This window comes from Astyanax mexicanus, chromosome 8, assembly GCF_023375975.1.
Source record: "Astyanax mexicanus isolate ESR-SI-001 chromosome 8, AstMex3_surface, whole genome shotgun sequence".
In the NCBI taxonomy this organism is placed as follows: Eukaryota; Metazoa; Chordata; class Actinopteri; order Characiformes; family Acestrorhamphidae; genus Astyanax; species Astyanax mexicanus.
The window spans coordinates 58,857,661-58,870,638 of record NC_064415.1 but is presented as its reverse complement, the minus strand read 5'-3'; the positions used below and the strand labels follow the sequence as shown (position 1 = coordinate 58,870,638).

Genomic DNA, 12,978 nt, shown 5'->3' with positions numbered 1-12,978 from the left:
TCCTAGAGTCTTTGTCATATTACCTCTAAATTTGGTGTGGATAGGCTCCAGACATACATGGTGATAAATTGCGAAGGAATAGTCGATAGCTGAAACGATGACGTAATGGCGGACAATTAATTTAATGGAGACGCAACACTAGACCAAAGTGAAACCATGACACGGTCATAAAACAGATGATTGAAAAATCATGAAACTTGGTAAAAACACAAGAGACATCATAAGACACGTTTTTAGTATTGGAATGATTGACTCCGCCCAACAGGAAGTCGGCCATTTTGAAATATGTGCATTTTACACACATTTTTTGCATACTTTGTCGAACTCCTCCTAGGGAATTTGTTGAATACTCTTGATATTTGTCAGCAAAAAACTACTACCATCCGTGATGATAAATTGCGAAGGAATAGTCGATATCTTAAACGAGGACGAAATGGCGGACAGTTGAACTGCTTGAGATGCCCCATTAAAACAGGAAGTGAATACATTCTGGTGTTAGTAGGTGTTAAAAGGAGGTTAAAAAGGTTGAAAACTCTCGAAAATTTACAGGCCTGCTTGAACTAAGCAGTACTTTCATCTGAAATTAAAATTTCTTGTATACGTATTTCATTGGCTCTATAGCGCCACCTAGGTTTCAATGCATATTTGACATTACGGGAATGCTCAAAACCTCTTGAAAATTGACAGATTGCATAAGACCTAAAAACACTTTACAAATATTTTGACATTTTTTTCATGTATAGCTAGCAGACTCTACAGCGCCCCCTAATTCGTTTGTTTAATAAATTAGCTGCGGATGTGTCAAAATTTGTCTAATCTTCTCAAATTTTGGTAGGATCGTAGATAGTATGACCCTGCACATATTTGCAATTGGCTTGTATTAGCTCCGCCCAACAGGAAGTCGGCCATATTGGAATTTGTAATATTTTTACAAATTTTTCACAAACTAATTTAAACTGCTCCTAAAGTCTTTGTCAGATTACCTCTTATTTCGCTGTAAATGAACAACAGACATATTTGATGATAATTGCCAAAGGATTAGTTGATCGGTAAAACGGTGACCCAATGGCGAGCAATTGAGTCACTAGAGACGCAACACTAAACCAAAGTGAAACCATGACATGGTCAGAAAACAGATTATTGAAAATTCATGAAACTTGGCAAAAACACAAAAGACATCATTACACACATTTTCAGCATTGGTAGGACTGACTCCGCCCAACAGGAAGTCGGCCATTTTGAAATATCTGCATTTTACACACATTTTTTGTGTACATTGTAAAACTACTCCTAGCAAATTTGATGAATTCTCTTGGTATTTGGTAAAAATAAACATTGAACATATCTGATGATAAATTGTGAAGGAATAGTCGATATCTCAAACGAGGACGAAATGGCAGATGGTTGAATTTTTGAGATCCCACATCAAAACAGGAGGTGAAAACCTAGGTAATGCCAGGTGTTTTGAGGAGGTTATAACGGAGAAAAACTCACAAAATTTGACCAGCCTGCTTATCTAAGGCTGTTGTTTGATGTAGAATTAGAATTTCAAATACATGTATTTTAACAGCGCCATAGCGCCACCTGTATTTTAAATGGATATTTCACATGTTTAACAGGATAGAAAACTCTTGAAAATTGGCACACTCAATAAGACCTCAAAATTACTTTTACCGGATTCTCGGTTTGGCCCGGTACGATTTGCGCTGTTGTGCGAGGGCCCTACGTCCCCCTGTGACAGGGGGACAACTCGTTTGTAATGTATTTTTATCACAGGTACTGTGTGTTTGCATGTTAGCACCTTCTTATTGTGGTGAATGTGTGAAGCTTTGCCTTTTCTTTGTTTCACTCTTTTTTTAAGAGTGAATATTTACAGAGCTGAATTTGTCTCTTGCGGTACGCTGTGGTTAATTTAGCACTCTTGGCTCTATGGGAAGTGTCTAAAATACTCCTTTTTTTTTTTCTCTTTTCTCCCATAAATGGATTTTTGACTGTATAGCTCGATCTGTCTACTTAGAGTACATTGGTGGATGAACCAGCAAACCTTGAACTGAGCTCAGCAGAGAATAAAATGTGTATGTTCACTTGCCAGCGTGACGTGCATTATTCAGCACGCCCGGCGGCTGGAAAATAGCAGGTGACATTGAAGGTAGGAAAGCTTATTTGTGTAGCGTTTCAGCACAATGAGAAATATGCTCTTCAGCCTGCTGAAAGTTCTGGTGCTCCAATTCTTTCTGATAGTTGAAAAGGTTCTATTTAAAGTTCATTAATGGAACTGCTGAAGGTGACGGTGATGGCGCCTGTACACAAACACTTATAAACACTTATAAACGCATCTGTTATAGAGAATTACAGGTATGTGTAGGTGAGGGCGAAGTTCAGAGCAGGCAGGGTAGAGAGATGAGTAGACCTGTCACAATAAATACATATTTCATACATAAAATTCATCATACAATATACAGCTCTAGAAAAAAAGAGACCAGCCTTTCTCTGGTTTTGCTATTTATAGGTTTATGTTTGAGTAAAATGAACATTGTTGTTTTATTCTATAAACTACAGACAACATTTCTCCCAAATTACAAATAAAAATATTCTCATTTAGAGCATTTATTTACAGAAAATGAGAAATGGCTGAAATAACAAAAAAGATGCAGAACTTTCAGACCTCAAATAATGCAAAGAAAACAAGTTCATATTCATAAAGTTTTAAGAGTTTAGAAATCAATATTTGGTGCAATAATCCTGGATTTTAATCACAGTTTTCATGTTTTCAAGTACTGGTTTAAAAACTACTTAAAGTATAAAAGTAAAAGGAATGTAAGGAGAAAAAATAAAGCCATTATGCCAAAACACAAAAATATTAAAATGTTAATGTTGATAATATAATTTGGGATGCACTAGGCTGTTCCCTGTTTCAGCTGCATATATGGCCATTGAAAATTAATGTATTTTAGTACAGTGTTAAAATATATTAAAGAAACTTAGTTGGCACATTTGACTGTTTTTAATGTTTTGATCAATTGGTGTATCTGTTTACCTGTAATAATTGATAAGAGCATATTAAACTCAACATTACGTTATCCTCTTTTTTTATCAGGAAGTATTGTGTTAAATAAGAGGATTCTCTAATAAATGTATTCTCTTTTAGATAATGTGCTATAGAGAGACAGGTTCTGTGATCTCCTGACCTTGAAGACCTACCTCGCTCCTCTTTAAGGCTGATCATCCAGCACGCAGTATTAAACACGGCTCTGAATCCTTAACAAATTACCATTTGCTGGCTGTAGCGGTTAATGTTTGCGGTGTTGGATGGGCTGGTAAAGCAGGTCTGACTTTGACTGATTGCTCAGTCCTGCATTCCTATTCAGGGGGAAAATTGGCACCATCAGAGGAAATATACCTTGAAACAAGGCTGCAGAAGTAAACTTTTGAACTTGTGGGGACGCCGGTTCTTTCCCTTTAGAGCAGAGGTTCTCAAACTGTGGAACGTTTATCACCAGTAGGGCTGGGTGATAAGACTACAAACCCATATCTCCATGTTCTTAAGAGAAAAGAGAAATATGACATGCAGGAATATGATAAAAATATATATATATATATATATATATATTTGTAATAAATACAAAATAATTTTTCTAGTAGTATATTTGAATTACAGAATATGTGTAAAATGGTAAAATAATGTATTTTATTCTGCTTCTTTAATTTGGATTTCTTCTACATAATTTCTGTAGAGGCAAATTTTAATTTTAGTTAAGGTGAAGCAATGATTTACTCACGCCATGTCGTTCAGTCCATTTTCCACTCCACTGGGTGTTTTAAAGAAAAAAACTAACTTTATTTCCACACTTCCTCGAGGACAGTTATCAAACTAAATGCTGGCCACGGTAAGAAAAACTAACATATAGGAAAAACTTATTTCCATTATCAGACCTAAATATTACACAAACCAAATATTGTCTAATTCAATAAAAACGTCTCATACCAAAAAAACAAACAAACTGGCAAATAAACATAAGTAACAGCTTTGATCTGTTTTAATACTTGTACCATACAATTTCTGCACAAACAATCCATATACTTTCATATTTCAATTTTCATAGATATAAATATTAATTTGTGTTTAGTGTTTAACCTGATAGAACATGTATAAGCAGACACTTTAGTTTAGTTCTTTAATCTCTGAACTACAGTTCTTATGAGTTAATGATTAACATTACCATTTTTTTACAGAACACAGTGGCTCCAAACTGAAAGAAAAAAAAATTCTCATGTTCAGAAAATAATGTTTTTAAAATATTTGATATTTCAGCAGATGTAAATTGAAATACAGGGTATTTAAAATGATAATATAATGAAATGATAATGGTGGAATGTGACATTTGTAGATTGCTTACGCATTTATAAAGGTTGCGCTTATCATTTGACATTATAAGCAGATGCTAGTAAAATAGTAGATAATGATCTAGAGAAAGATTTAGATAATGTCCATCAGAACGTTTGTCTTTTTCTAAATGTTACAGCTCTGTGTGAAAGCGATGCGTGAGCTACGTTACGTGTGGTGTGGGTGATTCCTCAGTTTGTGCAGTCACCATACAGCCACTGATTACAGAGAGAATAAAAAAGTGAAATAATAAAGTTTTGTGAATATGTCCCCGCGTTCACGCCTGCCATTATCACCTGTACTTTATGCTGGACACTCGTGATGGGATCACTCAGGACGCATGTTAATGCTGGGATTGATCACGGTCTGTGGTCTCCTCAGTCACAGCACCTGAATCCAATACAACACCTTTGGGATGTGATGGATCTGTAGAATCAGCGGGAAAGCGTTCCTCAGAAATCTGTTTGATGCTATCATGTAAACATGGACCAGAATCTTAAATGAATATTTCCAACATCCAACATTTATCTGAAGATGTTATGAGAGAAAACCCTAACCAGTGCTTAAATTATATATTCGCATTTATGGCATTTGAAATGACTACTCTTGTTCTCTTATACTGTATATAATATAAAGGAAAGCCTGTTGAATTGATATATTTTTATAGCTTCATTTATTTAGAATATTACTTAAAAAACTAGGGATGCACAGAATATCGGGCAACTGAATATATTTAATTGGGGGGAAAAAAGCACTTTTAGTGTTTGACCTAAAAACCTGAATCATTTATAGAAATAGAGGTTGGCGATATGGCTCTAAAATATCACAATATTTCATGTTATTTTTTACAATAATGATACTCTTGGCAATATAACACGACAAAAAAACAAGAATACACAACTACAAATAAATAAATAAATATTTTTTTGTTATTGCATACATATTTTATGTTATATAATATAATTATATACTGTTATATATGTGAATATAAAGGATATTTATTGAATTGTCCAAGAAGTGACTTGAACAGAGATTCCTTAAATGTTTATATAGTAAAAAAAAGAAAGAATGAATCAGATATTGGGGGAAATGATTGTCTAAAAGTTGCACTAGCAGAAATATATATATTTATTTAAACCCTTTCTTCAGTGGAGAGAGAGAGAGCCTCTGACACTGCATAAGGATGTGAGAAATTTTCACTTTCAACTCTTTCACTTTCAACGCTTTTACTCTCTTTCTCTCTCTCTCTCTCTCTCTCTCTCTATTCCTCACCATGTGGTGCCCTCTCTCCTGCTGTGAAACAGCCTTCTCCTTGGAAACTTCGCCTAAATTCAGCAGGGAAAAGCGGCTCTCAAACACGTTTTTTTTAAAGCTTGTTGCTGAATGATACTGCTGCAGTGGGTCCTGTATTCTTACCGCACATTTCAAATATGAAGGCAAATGTCCTTCAAGTGTCAAGACCACCTGCAGTCGCCCCTAAGAGCTGCTTTTATAATCCCTCCTTTCAGTTTCTTACAAACTTTCTGCACTCTGGAGTCTGACTCGAATAATTGAGCCCTTTCAGTGAGTAACCATACATCAGCCATTCCTCCATTTTTTAGTACAAATCAGCTTTTCTATCTTTTTTTTATTTTGACAACTTTTTCTTTGAAGAAAAAATAAAACCGAAGTGCTCATCCTCATAATGGAGCACTTAAAATAAATATATTACAGTAGAGGGTATGCGTGTGACATCACGGCGAGGGCAGTCACTGTGGGTACGCCCACTGAGTGGTTAAAAGACAGACTGAGTGGCACTGCAGGCGTTTAGTGTCAATTCTGTAAAAATGAAAAATGTGAAAGATTGATTGTGTTATTGATCTAGCTGTGTATTGGCAAGAGCTTGGTGATATATATGTTTTGTGAATCACTATATATGTGTTAAAAAATTGAAAATATCGCAATATATCATATTGTGATGCTTTATACAAAGAGATGTAGTGCAATTGTTTAAATACAATTTTAGGACAAATAGGAACTGTGAAAGTCCAAAAAACAAACACATTTTACAAAAATGTAAAAAAAAAAAAGTTTGCTTTTTATCCAATCAGAATAGTGGGATCTTAAGAGAAGTACAATGCTGCTATCTGTCTTTACATATAAACTAATAAAATCAGTACTGTTTTTGGGAAAACAACACAATGACAAAAAATGAGGACACTTAAAAATATGAGTTTCTTTGATTTTACCAAATTAAAAACCTCTGGAATATAATCAAGAGGAAGATGGATGATCACAAACCATCAAACCACCAAACTGAACTGCTTGAATTTTTACACCAGGAGTAAAGCAGCATAAAGTTATCCAAAAGCAGTGTGTAAGACTGGTGGAGGAGAACATGATGCCAAGATGCATGAAAACTGATTAAAAGCCAGGATTATTCCACCAAATATTGATTTCTGAACTCTTAAAACTTGAAACTATGAATATGAACTTGTTTTGTTTCTTTGCATTAATTGAGGTCTGAAAGCTCTGCATCTTTTTTTTTGCAAATAAATGCTCTAAATGAGAATATTTTTATTTGTAATTTGGGAGAAATGTTGTTTGTAGTTTATAGAATAAAACAACAATGTTCATTTTACTCAAACATAAACCTATAAATAGCAAAATCAGAGAAACTGATTCAGAAACTAAAGTGCTCTCTTCATTTTTTTTCTCCAGAGCTGTATGTATGGCCAAGTTCTTGCCAATAAAGATAAAATAATTTAAAATGACAAAAAAAATGTTTAATACAATAAATCCTGGAACAATTCATCTCCCATTAAAAGAAAAAAAATGTTATCATGATGGGCGTAGTGACATCAGTGCACACCCTCCATAGAAAAGAAATGATCTGATTTCTCCCAAAAGAATGGGAGGTAATTGCTATGCAGTTATTCGTTGGAGGAGCTCAATTATCTCTGTAATTGGAGCACTTGCACCGTTTCCCCGGCTCTCGAGCTGTTCGTCCTTCACAGGAGGCGGAGAGGGCGTCCTGGTGAGCGCCTCCCCAGGCCTGGGTCAGGAGGTTAAGGCGTTTGCTGAGTGTTATGGAAATACCAAATGATGTGCTACTGCTCGCTATACTGCTTCCACTCTGGCCTGAAGAAGAGCAGACCATGTGATCAGGAGGTCACCGGAGGATGTACTGATAAAAAAAAGAAAGAAATGACGGAGTTATTTTGGGTTGAGCACACAGAGTCAGAAATAATAAATGGGCATTAAATGAGAACAGAGATGCCTGGCTGTTTTGCCCAAGGGCAGAAAGGAAGTGGGGGTTATTTGAGCATCATTATTCGGATGCTGAGACACGGACCCGTTCTCGAGGAGACCCAATTCACTGCCACCAAATTTGGTGTTATTGTGCCACACGGTACGCCAGAAATCCTGCGTTTTGATGTTCGGACGCTCACTCTGGAATGGCTTCCAGGCATTGCACCTACCAGGTGTGAATCCAACCACAGCTCAGCAGTTCTGGAGCTTAGCTGGAAGGGTTTTATTAGAACTTTATAATAGAATAAGTGCACTCTGTGGAGCGGCAATACTGCAGCTGACTATGTTTACAAAATCGGTTAGTTTTAAACCTGCCATGATAACTATTTTTGGAAGATACTTTGTAATTGTGCAGTTCTCCCTCCTGCCCCACCCCTAAACCCATATATCATCCAGTTCCCCTTTCAAGTCAGATAAACTCAGGATATGTAGTTCCCCTATAAATCCCGAGTCAATATAAGCAAGTCCAGTCAGGTACCAAGACTTAATAATAATTATAAAATGACATGTAACATATGAAAAAAACGTACATTTGCAAAACTTAACATTTTTCATTTGGCGTCAATTGATTCACTCAGCTCTGTACATCAACATGTCTGTCTTCCCACTTCCCAACTTCCCTGAGCGTAATTTGAGAAGTGACATAACAAACTGAACTTATTATACAGTATAATAATAATAAATTTACAATATAAACAAATCATACACTGAACACACAGTGTATTTGGTGAACAGCAGCCTTTATAGTGATATAGCACTGTGCACTCAATACAGGATGATCCAGTTTTGTTATTAAAGTCATGTTATTTTAATCCACATTACATTTAAAGTCATTTTTAAGACTAATAGCCTATAAATATTTAAAATTCATAAAACACAGTTTTATTAACAGTTAACATTTAATATACCGTCTAATCTATGTTAATACATTTCTTTTATTAAGTAAACAGATTAACAGAGTAATATTGAGGCCTGCAGACATGATTGAGGTTATGTCCATATATTGTAGGATAAGTCGATAATGTAATTATAGTGACAGACCCAGGCTTGTCATTATGAACAGATCAGCATAAAAGTAAAGTGAACTGAGTCTGATTGGTTATCCTGAGCCGCCTGAAGTTTCTTTTTTTTTCAGTGTAGGATGTTGTAGAGAGTGATGAGGATATTTTGAGCGAGCGTGCCTAAAAGGGTCAAGTTATTCCACCAGCAGTAATTATAAAATGGGGGTTGGATTCTTGAATTAGTTTTAATTGATGCACATGCTTATTAAATAATTATTTCTGTACAAAATAACCCAAATGATGTCTGATTAATTCACACATTTCGGAGCGAAATGGCAAAAGCATTAAGCGTGGGGAAGATCCCTGCACCGAGAAGAAGCTCAGTAATTGTTTTGTGTAATTTGGCTTTGTTAGAGCGTTTTTTTCAGCATGTTGCTTCATTAATAAAAGTGTCACAGTGGAACGGGCCTGTGGGAGTTTTGGAATGGGAAGTGCAGAGTCACATTAGTGTCATCATTTGCATGAAGCGAACTGAGGGCTGGAGTCACTTCTGTTAAAAGTGTTAGAGTCCCTCCAATTAACTATCGAATGTGCCTGATTTTTTATTGTTTATTTATTTATTTATTTTTTTTTTGTGTGCATTTGCGGAAATTTACACATCCACATTTTTTGGCATGTTCATGTCCTAGCATGCTGCAGAATTTAATATTTAATTTTGTGCTAAAAATGTCAGATTTATATTTTATGGCAGCTCTTGCTGCTTGAATTTTTATAAAAATACATTGAGCATTAAAAAAAACGAAGTTTATACACTGATATGCCAGATGGGACAGGAATTGGTACCATATTCCTTGATTTTTAGAGCTGGGAAATTCAATGTAAATACAATAAAACAGACTTTCAGAATATCTAACCAGCGTAATATTGCTAATATCAATTATTTGTTTGATATTTACACTTTATTGACTTTTGGCATGATGTTTATTTAGTGTACATAGTGTAAGTGGTGACAGTCAGGCATAATTTATTTTTACATAACCATTTTCCAACCTCTCGAAATAATGTAACATAAAAATATAAATATATATATAGGTAAAAATATACCAAAATACTAAAGTGCAGAATAGTTAATGCATGCTTTTAAACTGCAAACTCTCAGGGCTCTGGCAGCTGATGGCAAGCTGCATGGCCGGGATTTGAACAAGCGATCTCTGTTGATCATATTTACAGCACTTTAGACCACTGGACCACTCTGCGCCCCCAATATATGGATTTAAAAATAACAATATAACTGTATCACATTTATATTGTCTATGATATGATCTGGCACAACCCTTATATCTATTTGTGTCTCAATACAAAAAAACTAAATACCCAAAGTAAAGTAAAGCCACTAATCATTTTCATTACACTTTGATCCTGCATTCGGTTTCAGAAACCGATAAAGTCTTTCAATTTGACCTGTATTTTAGTTTCACCATGTTGTTTTCTAGCACTGCAGACCTTCCAGCATTCAGTGCACATTCACCTCGTACACAATAATGTGTTCGACCTCGCTGACTTCAGAGCTCCTTTATATGTGGAGAGCCTGGATGCTCTGATGTCTCTGACCGTGTGCCGTTTACTCCGGCTGATTATACATTCGCCTTTACCGTGTTCAGCCATTGGCCTCGTTTTCCTCCAGTCAAACCACACAACTCTCTTACACAACTCTCCCACACGTCTGAAGTGCGCCCAGAGAGTCTGAAAAGCCTTAGAGACTGCTTTGATATTCCCAGACATGTTTAGAGTCTGCTGAATTATGTATGGCTGGCATGTTGTCTGTGTGTATAATGCTGTGGCAGAAACTCCTTGGATTCCACAGGCCATACATATGAGATGTTGAGATATTGAATGTTTATATATGTTTCATTTCCCAATGCATTACATACCATAGAATAGCCTACAGAAACTGATGAAACACGTGTCGGTTTTAGATACAATTTATTAAATCTTTATTATAAATTGTGGTGCAACTCTTAAGTGTCAACTCTCCCAAAAAAAAAAAAAAAAAAAAAAACACTTCCAAACACATCTTTTTGGGAAATAAATTCAGATTCAGATTAGGGGTGGGATAAAATATTGATAATGCATTATATTGTGTAGTTTTTGTTTGTGATACATTATTGATTAAGTGCTGTCAATTATGGATATTTTTATTAAACCATATCTCCACTAAACCCCCCTAAAAATAGCCCCTCAATTAGACTTACTAAAGTTAATGGTTCATTTCTTCACATTGTGGTTTCTTTTTTCACAAATATGTTTGGTTGGTATATATTTGGTGCATCCCTAATTTATCAGCATGGATATTCATATAAAAAATGTTAGCAAATCATTAGCTCATCAGAATTTGAACATAAATAAATTGCTAGTAAATAAAAATTTTACACTAGGCACATGTTTATCAGTTGCAGTTCATGTTGCCAGTGCGTTCATTAGTATTAACAAATGTGATAGCAACTTTTTAGTTTCTTAAAATGTGAAAAATCACAGTTATTAATAAATTAGTTAATGGTATATTAATGAAAGTTATTATAATGTGTTACCAAATACGGTATATTAATATTGACAGTATATTGCCTGGCTCTAAATGGCTGAAATGTTTTTTGTTTTTAACAGAGATTTCTGGGAATTCGGAGGACATCCCGATGGTGCGCTGGAGGCAGCAGTGGTTGGAGAATGGCACGCTGCTGTTCCACATCCACCACCAGGATGGAAGTCAGAGCCTCCCCGGACTGACCGCCACCGAGGATCCGGCCAGCGACACGGCAGAGGAGGAGCTCCGAATTCTGCACATCTCTGTGATGGTAGGTGTGAACTGGGTTTCCCTAGTGAACAAAAAAGGAAGATTAAAATGTACTAAGCATTATTATACTGTAGTGCACTAAAGTGTTCCTGTAGCCACATTATTATTAATCAGTATATTTAAAGATCGCTAAAATTGAACCACTTTTTTTGTACTTATTATTATACTTTAATTGTATTTAAAAAAATAATACAAAAGTCTTACTTAAATTGTGCTAAGTGTTCTTAACTGTACTAAAATGGAACTATTTTAAATAAACTTCAGTAACATTTAAACATTTCATCTACTTCATGTATGTAACCCCGTATTTTAAACATGCTTAAAGTAAAATTAATACATTTAAGTTATTATAAGTATTACAACTGTATCACTATTATATTATACACCAGGTATATTAGAGTATATGTACTAATAATTGATATATATGTGATCTGTATTTACTACATTAGAGTACAAATATACAAGCTCCTTGTTCCTGTCTTTTGTAAGTAGCACACTTCTAGAATACTTCCTTGGGTATAAAAATGTATTTTAATGTACTGTGCTACAGTTTGTAGTGTGTTATACATTTACTTTACATTTCATAAATGTAATAATTTAATTTTCTTTCTAAAAAGTCACATGATACATTGCACTTTTTAGTGAACTATTGTAACAGCTGTTTTTAACACACTTTGCTAAAAATGTACAAAAGTATATTTGGAAATAAGTATTTTAGAAGTATATTGAATGACTTTGAATTAAAAGTGTACTTTATAGTAGTCTTTTTTTAATACACTATATTGTACTTTTTAAAAATATGATCAAAGTTTACTTTTAAACATTTGATGAAAGCATTATATTAATGTACTTTTAACATATATTTTTAAATATATTTAATTATATATTTTTTTATATATTTTATATATATATAAGTAAGTACATGAATTTGTTTATAGTATTTACAGCATACTTAGACATTTCTCTATGTTTTAAGTAGAAGTAAGTATATATATTTTGTTCAGCAGGGTTAGCAGCGGTAGAATGTGAGGAAGGTGAGGGAGGAGTGTGGTCGATAGAGCAGGAGGATCCAGGGCGGGAGAGAAGAATGTCCCTCATCGATTCTCTTCATTAGAGAGTCTGCTCTCCACATTTGAACATACTTCCCCCAGTGCTGTCTCTCTGCCACTGCCTTCTCCACTGCAGAATATATTTCCTAAAGCTCAGAGAAGAGAAATAAAGAGTCAGCATGGCTTTAGACCTGGGCTGTCACAATTACTCAATTAAACTGGATTACTCTGTTTAAAACTTAACTTCTCAGTGAATCAGCAGTTTGAGTAATGATGATGCATATTTTTAATTCACCTGCTCAGGTGTCTGTTATATATGCTTGTGCATATTTATGCAAAAAGTTTTATGCAAAAACGTAGCCTCTGTAACTGTTCAAATTAACGATGCACCAAAATAAACACTTT

General features: G+C 34.8%; 1 protein-coding gene across 5 annotated transcripts in view; it reads left to right on the top strand.

The window, feature by feature from the left end:
* astn1 (astrotactin 1) overlaps window positions 1-12,978 on the top strand; it is a 249,095-nt gene that overhangs the window by 40,574 nt on the left and 195,543 nt on the right. For all 5 annotated transcript variants that reach the window (XM_022677737.2, XM_022677738.2, XM_022677736.2 and 2 more), the window contains exon 2: window positions 11,338-11,525. In XM_022677737.2, coding sequence (XP_022533458.2) covers window positions 11,338-11,525 — 188 coding nt within the window. The remainder of the gene's footprint in view (window positions 1-11,337; window positions 11,526-12,978) is intronic.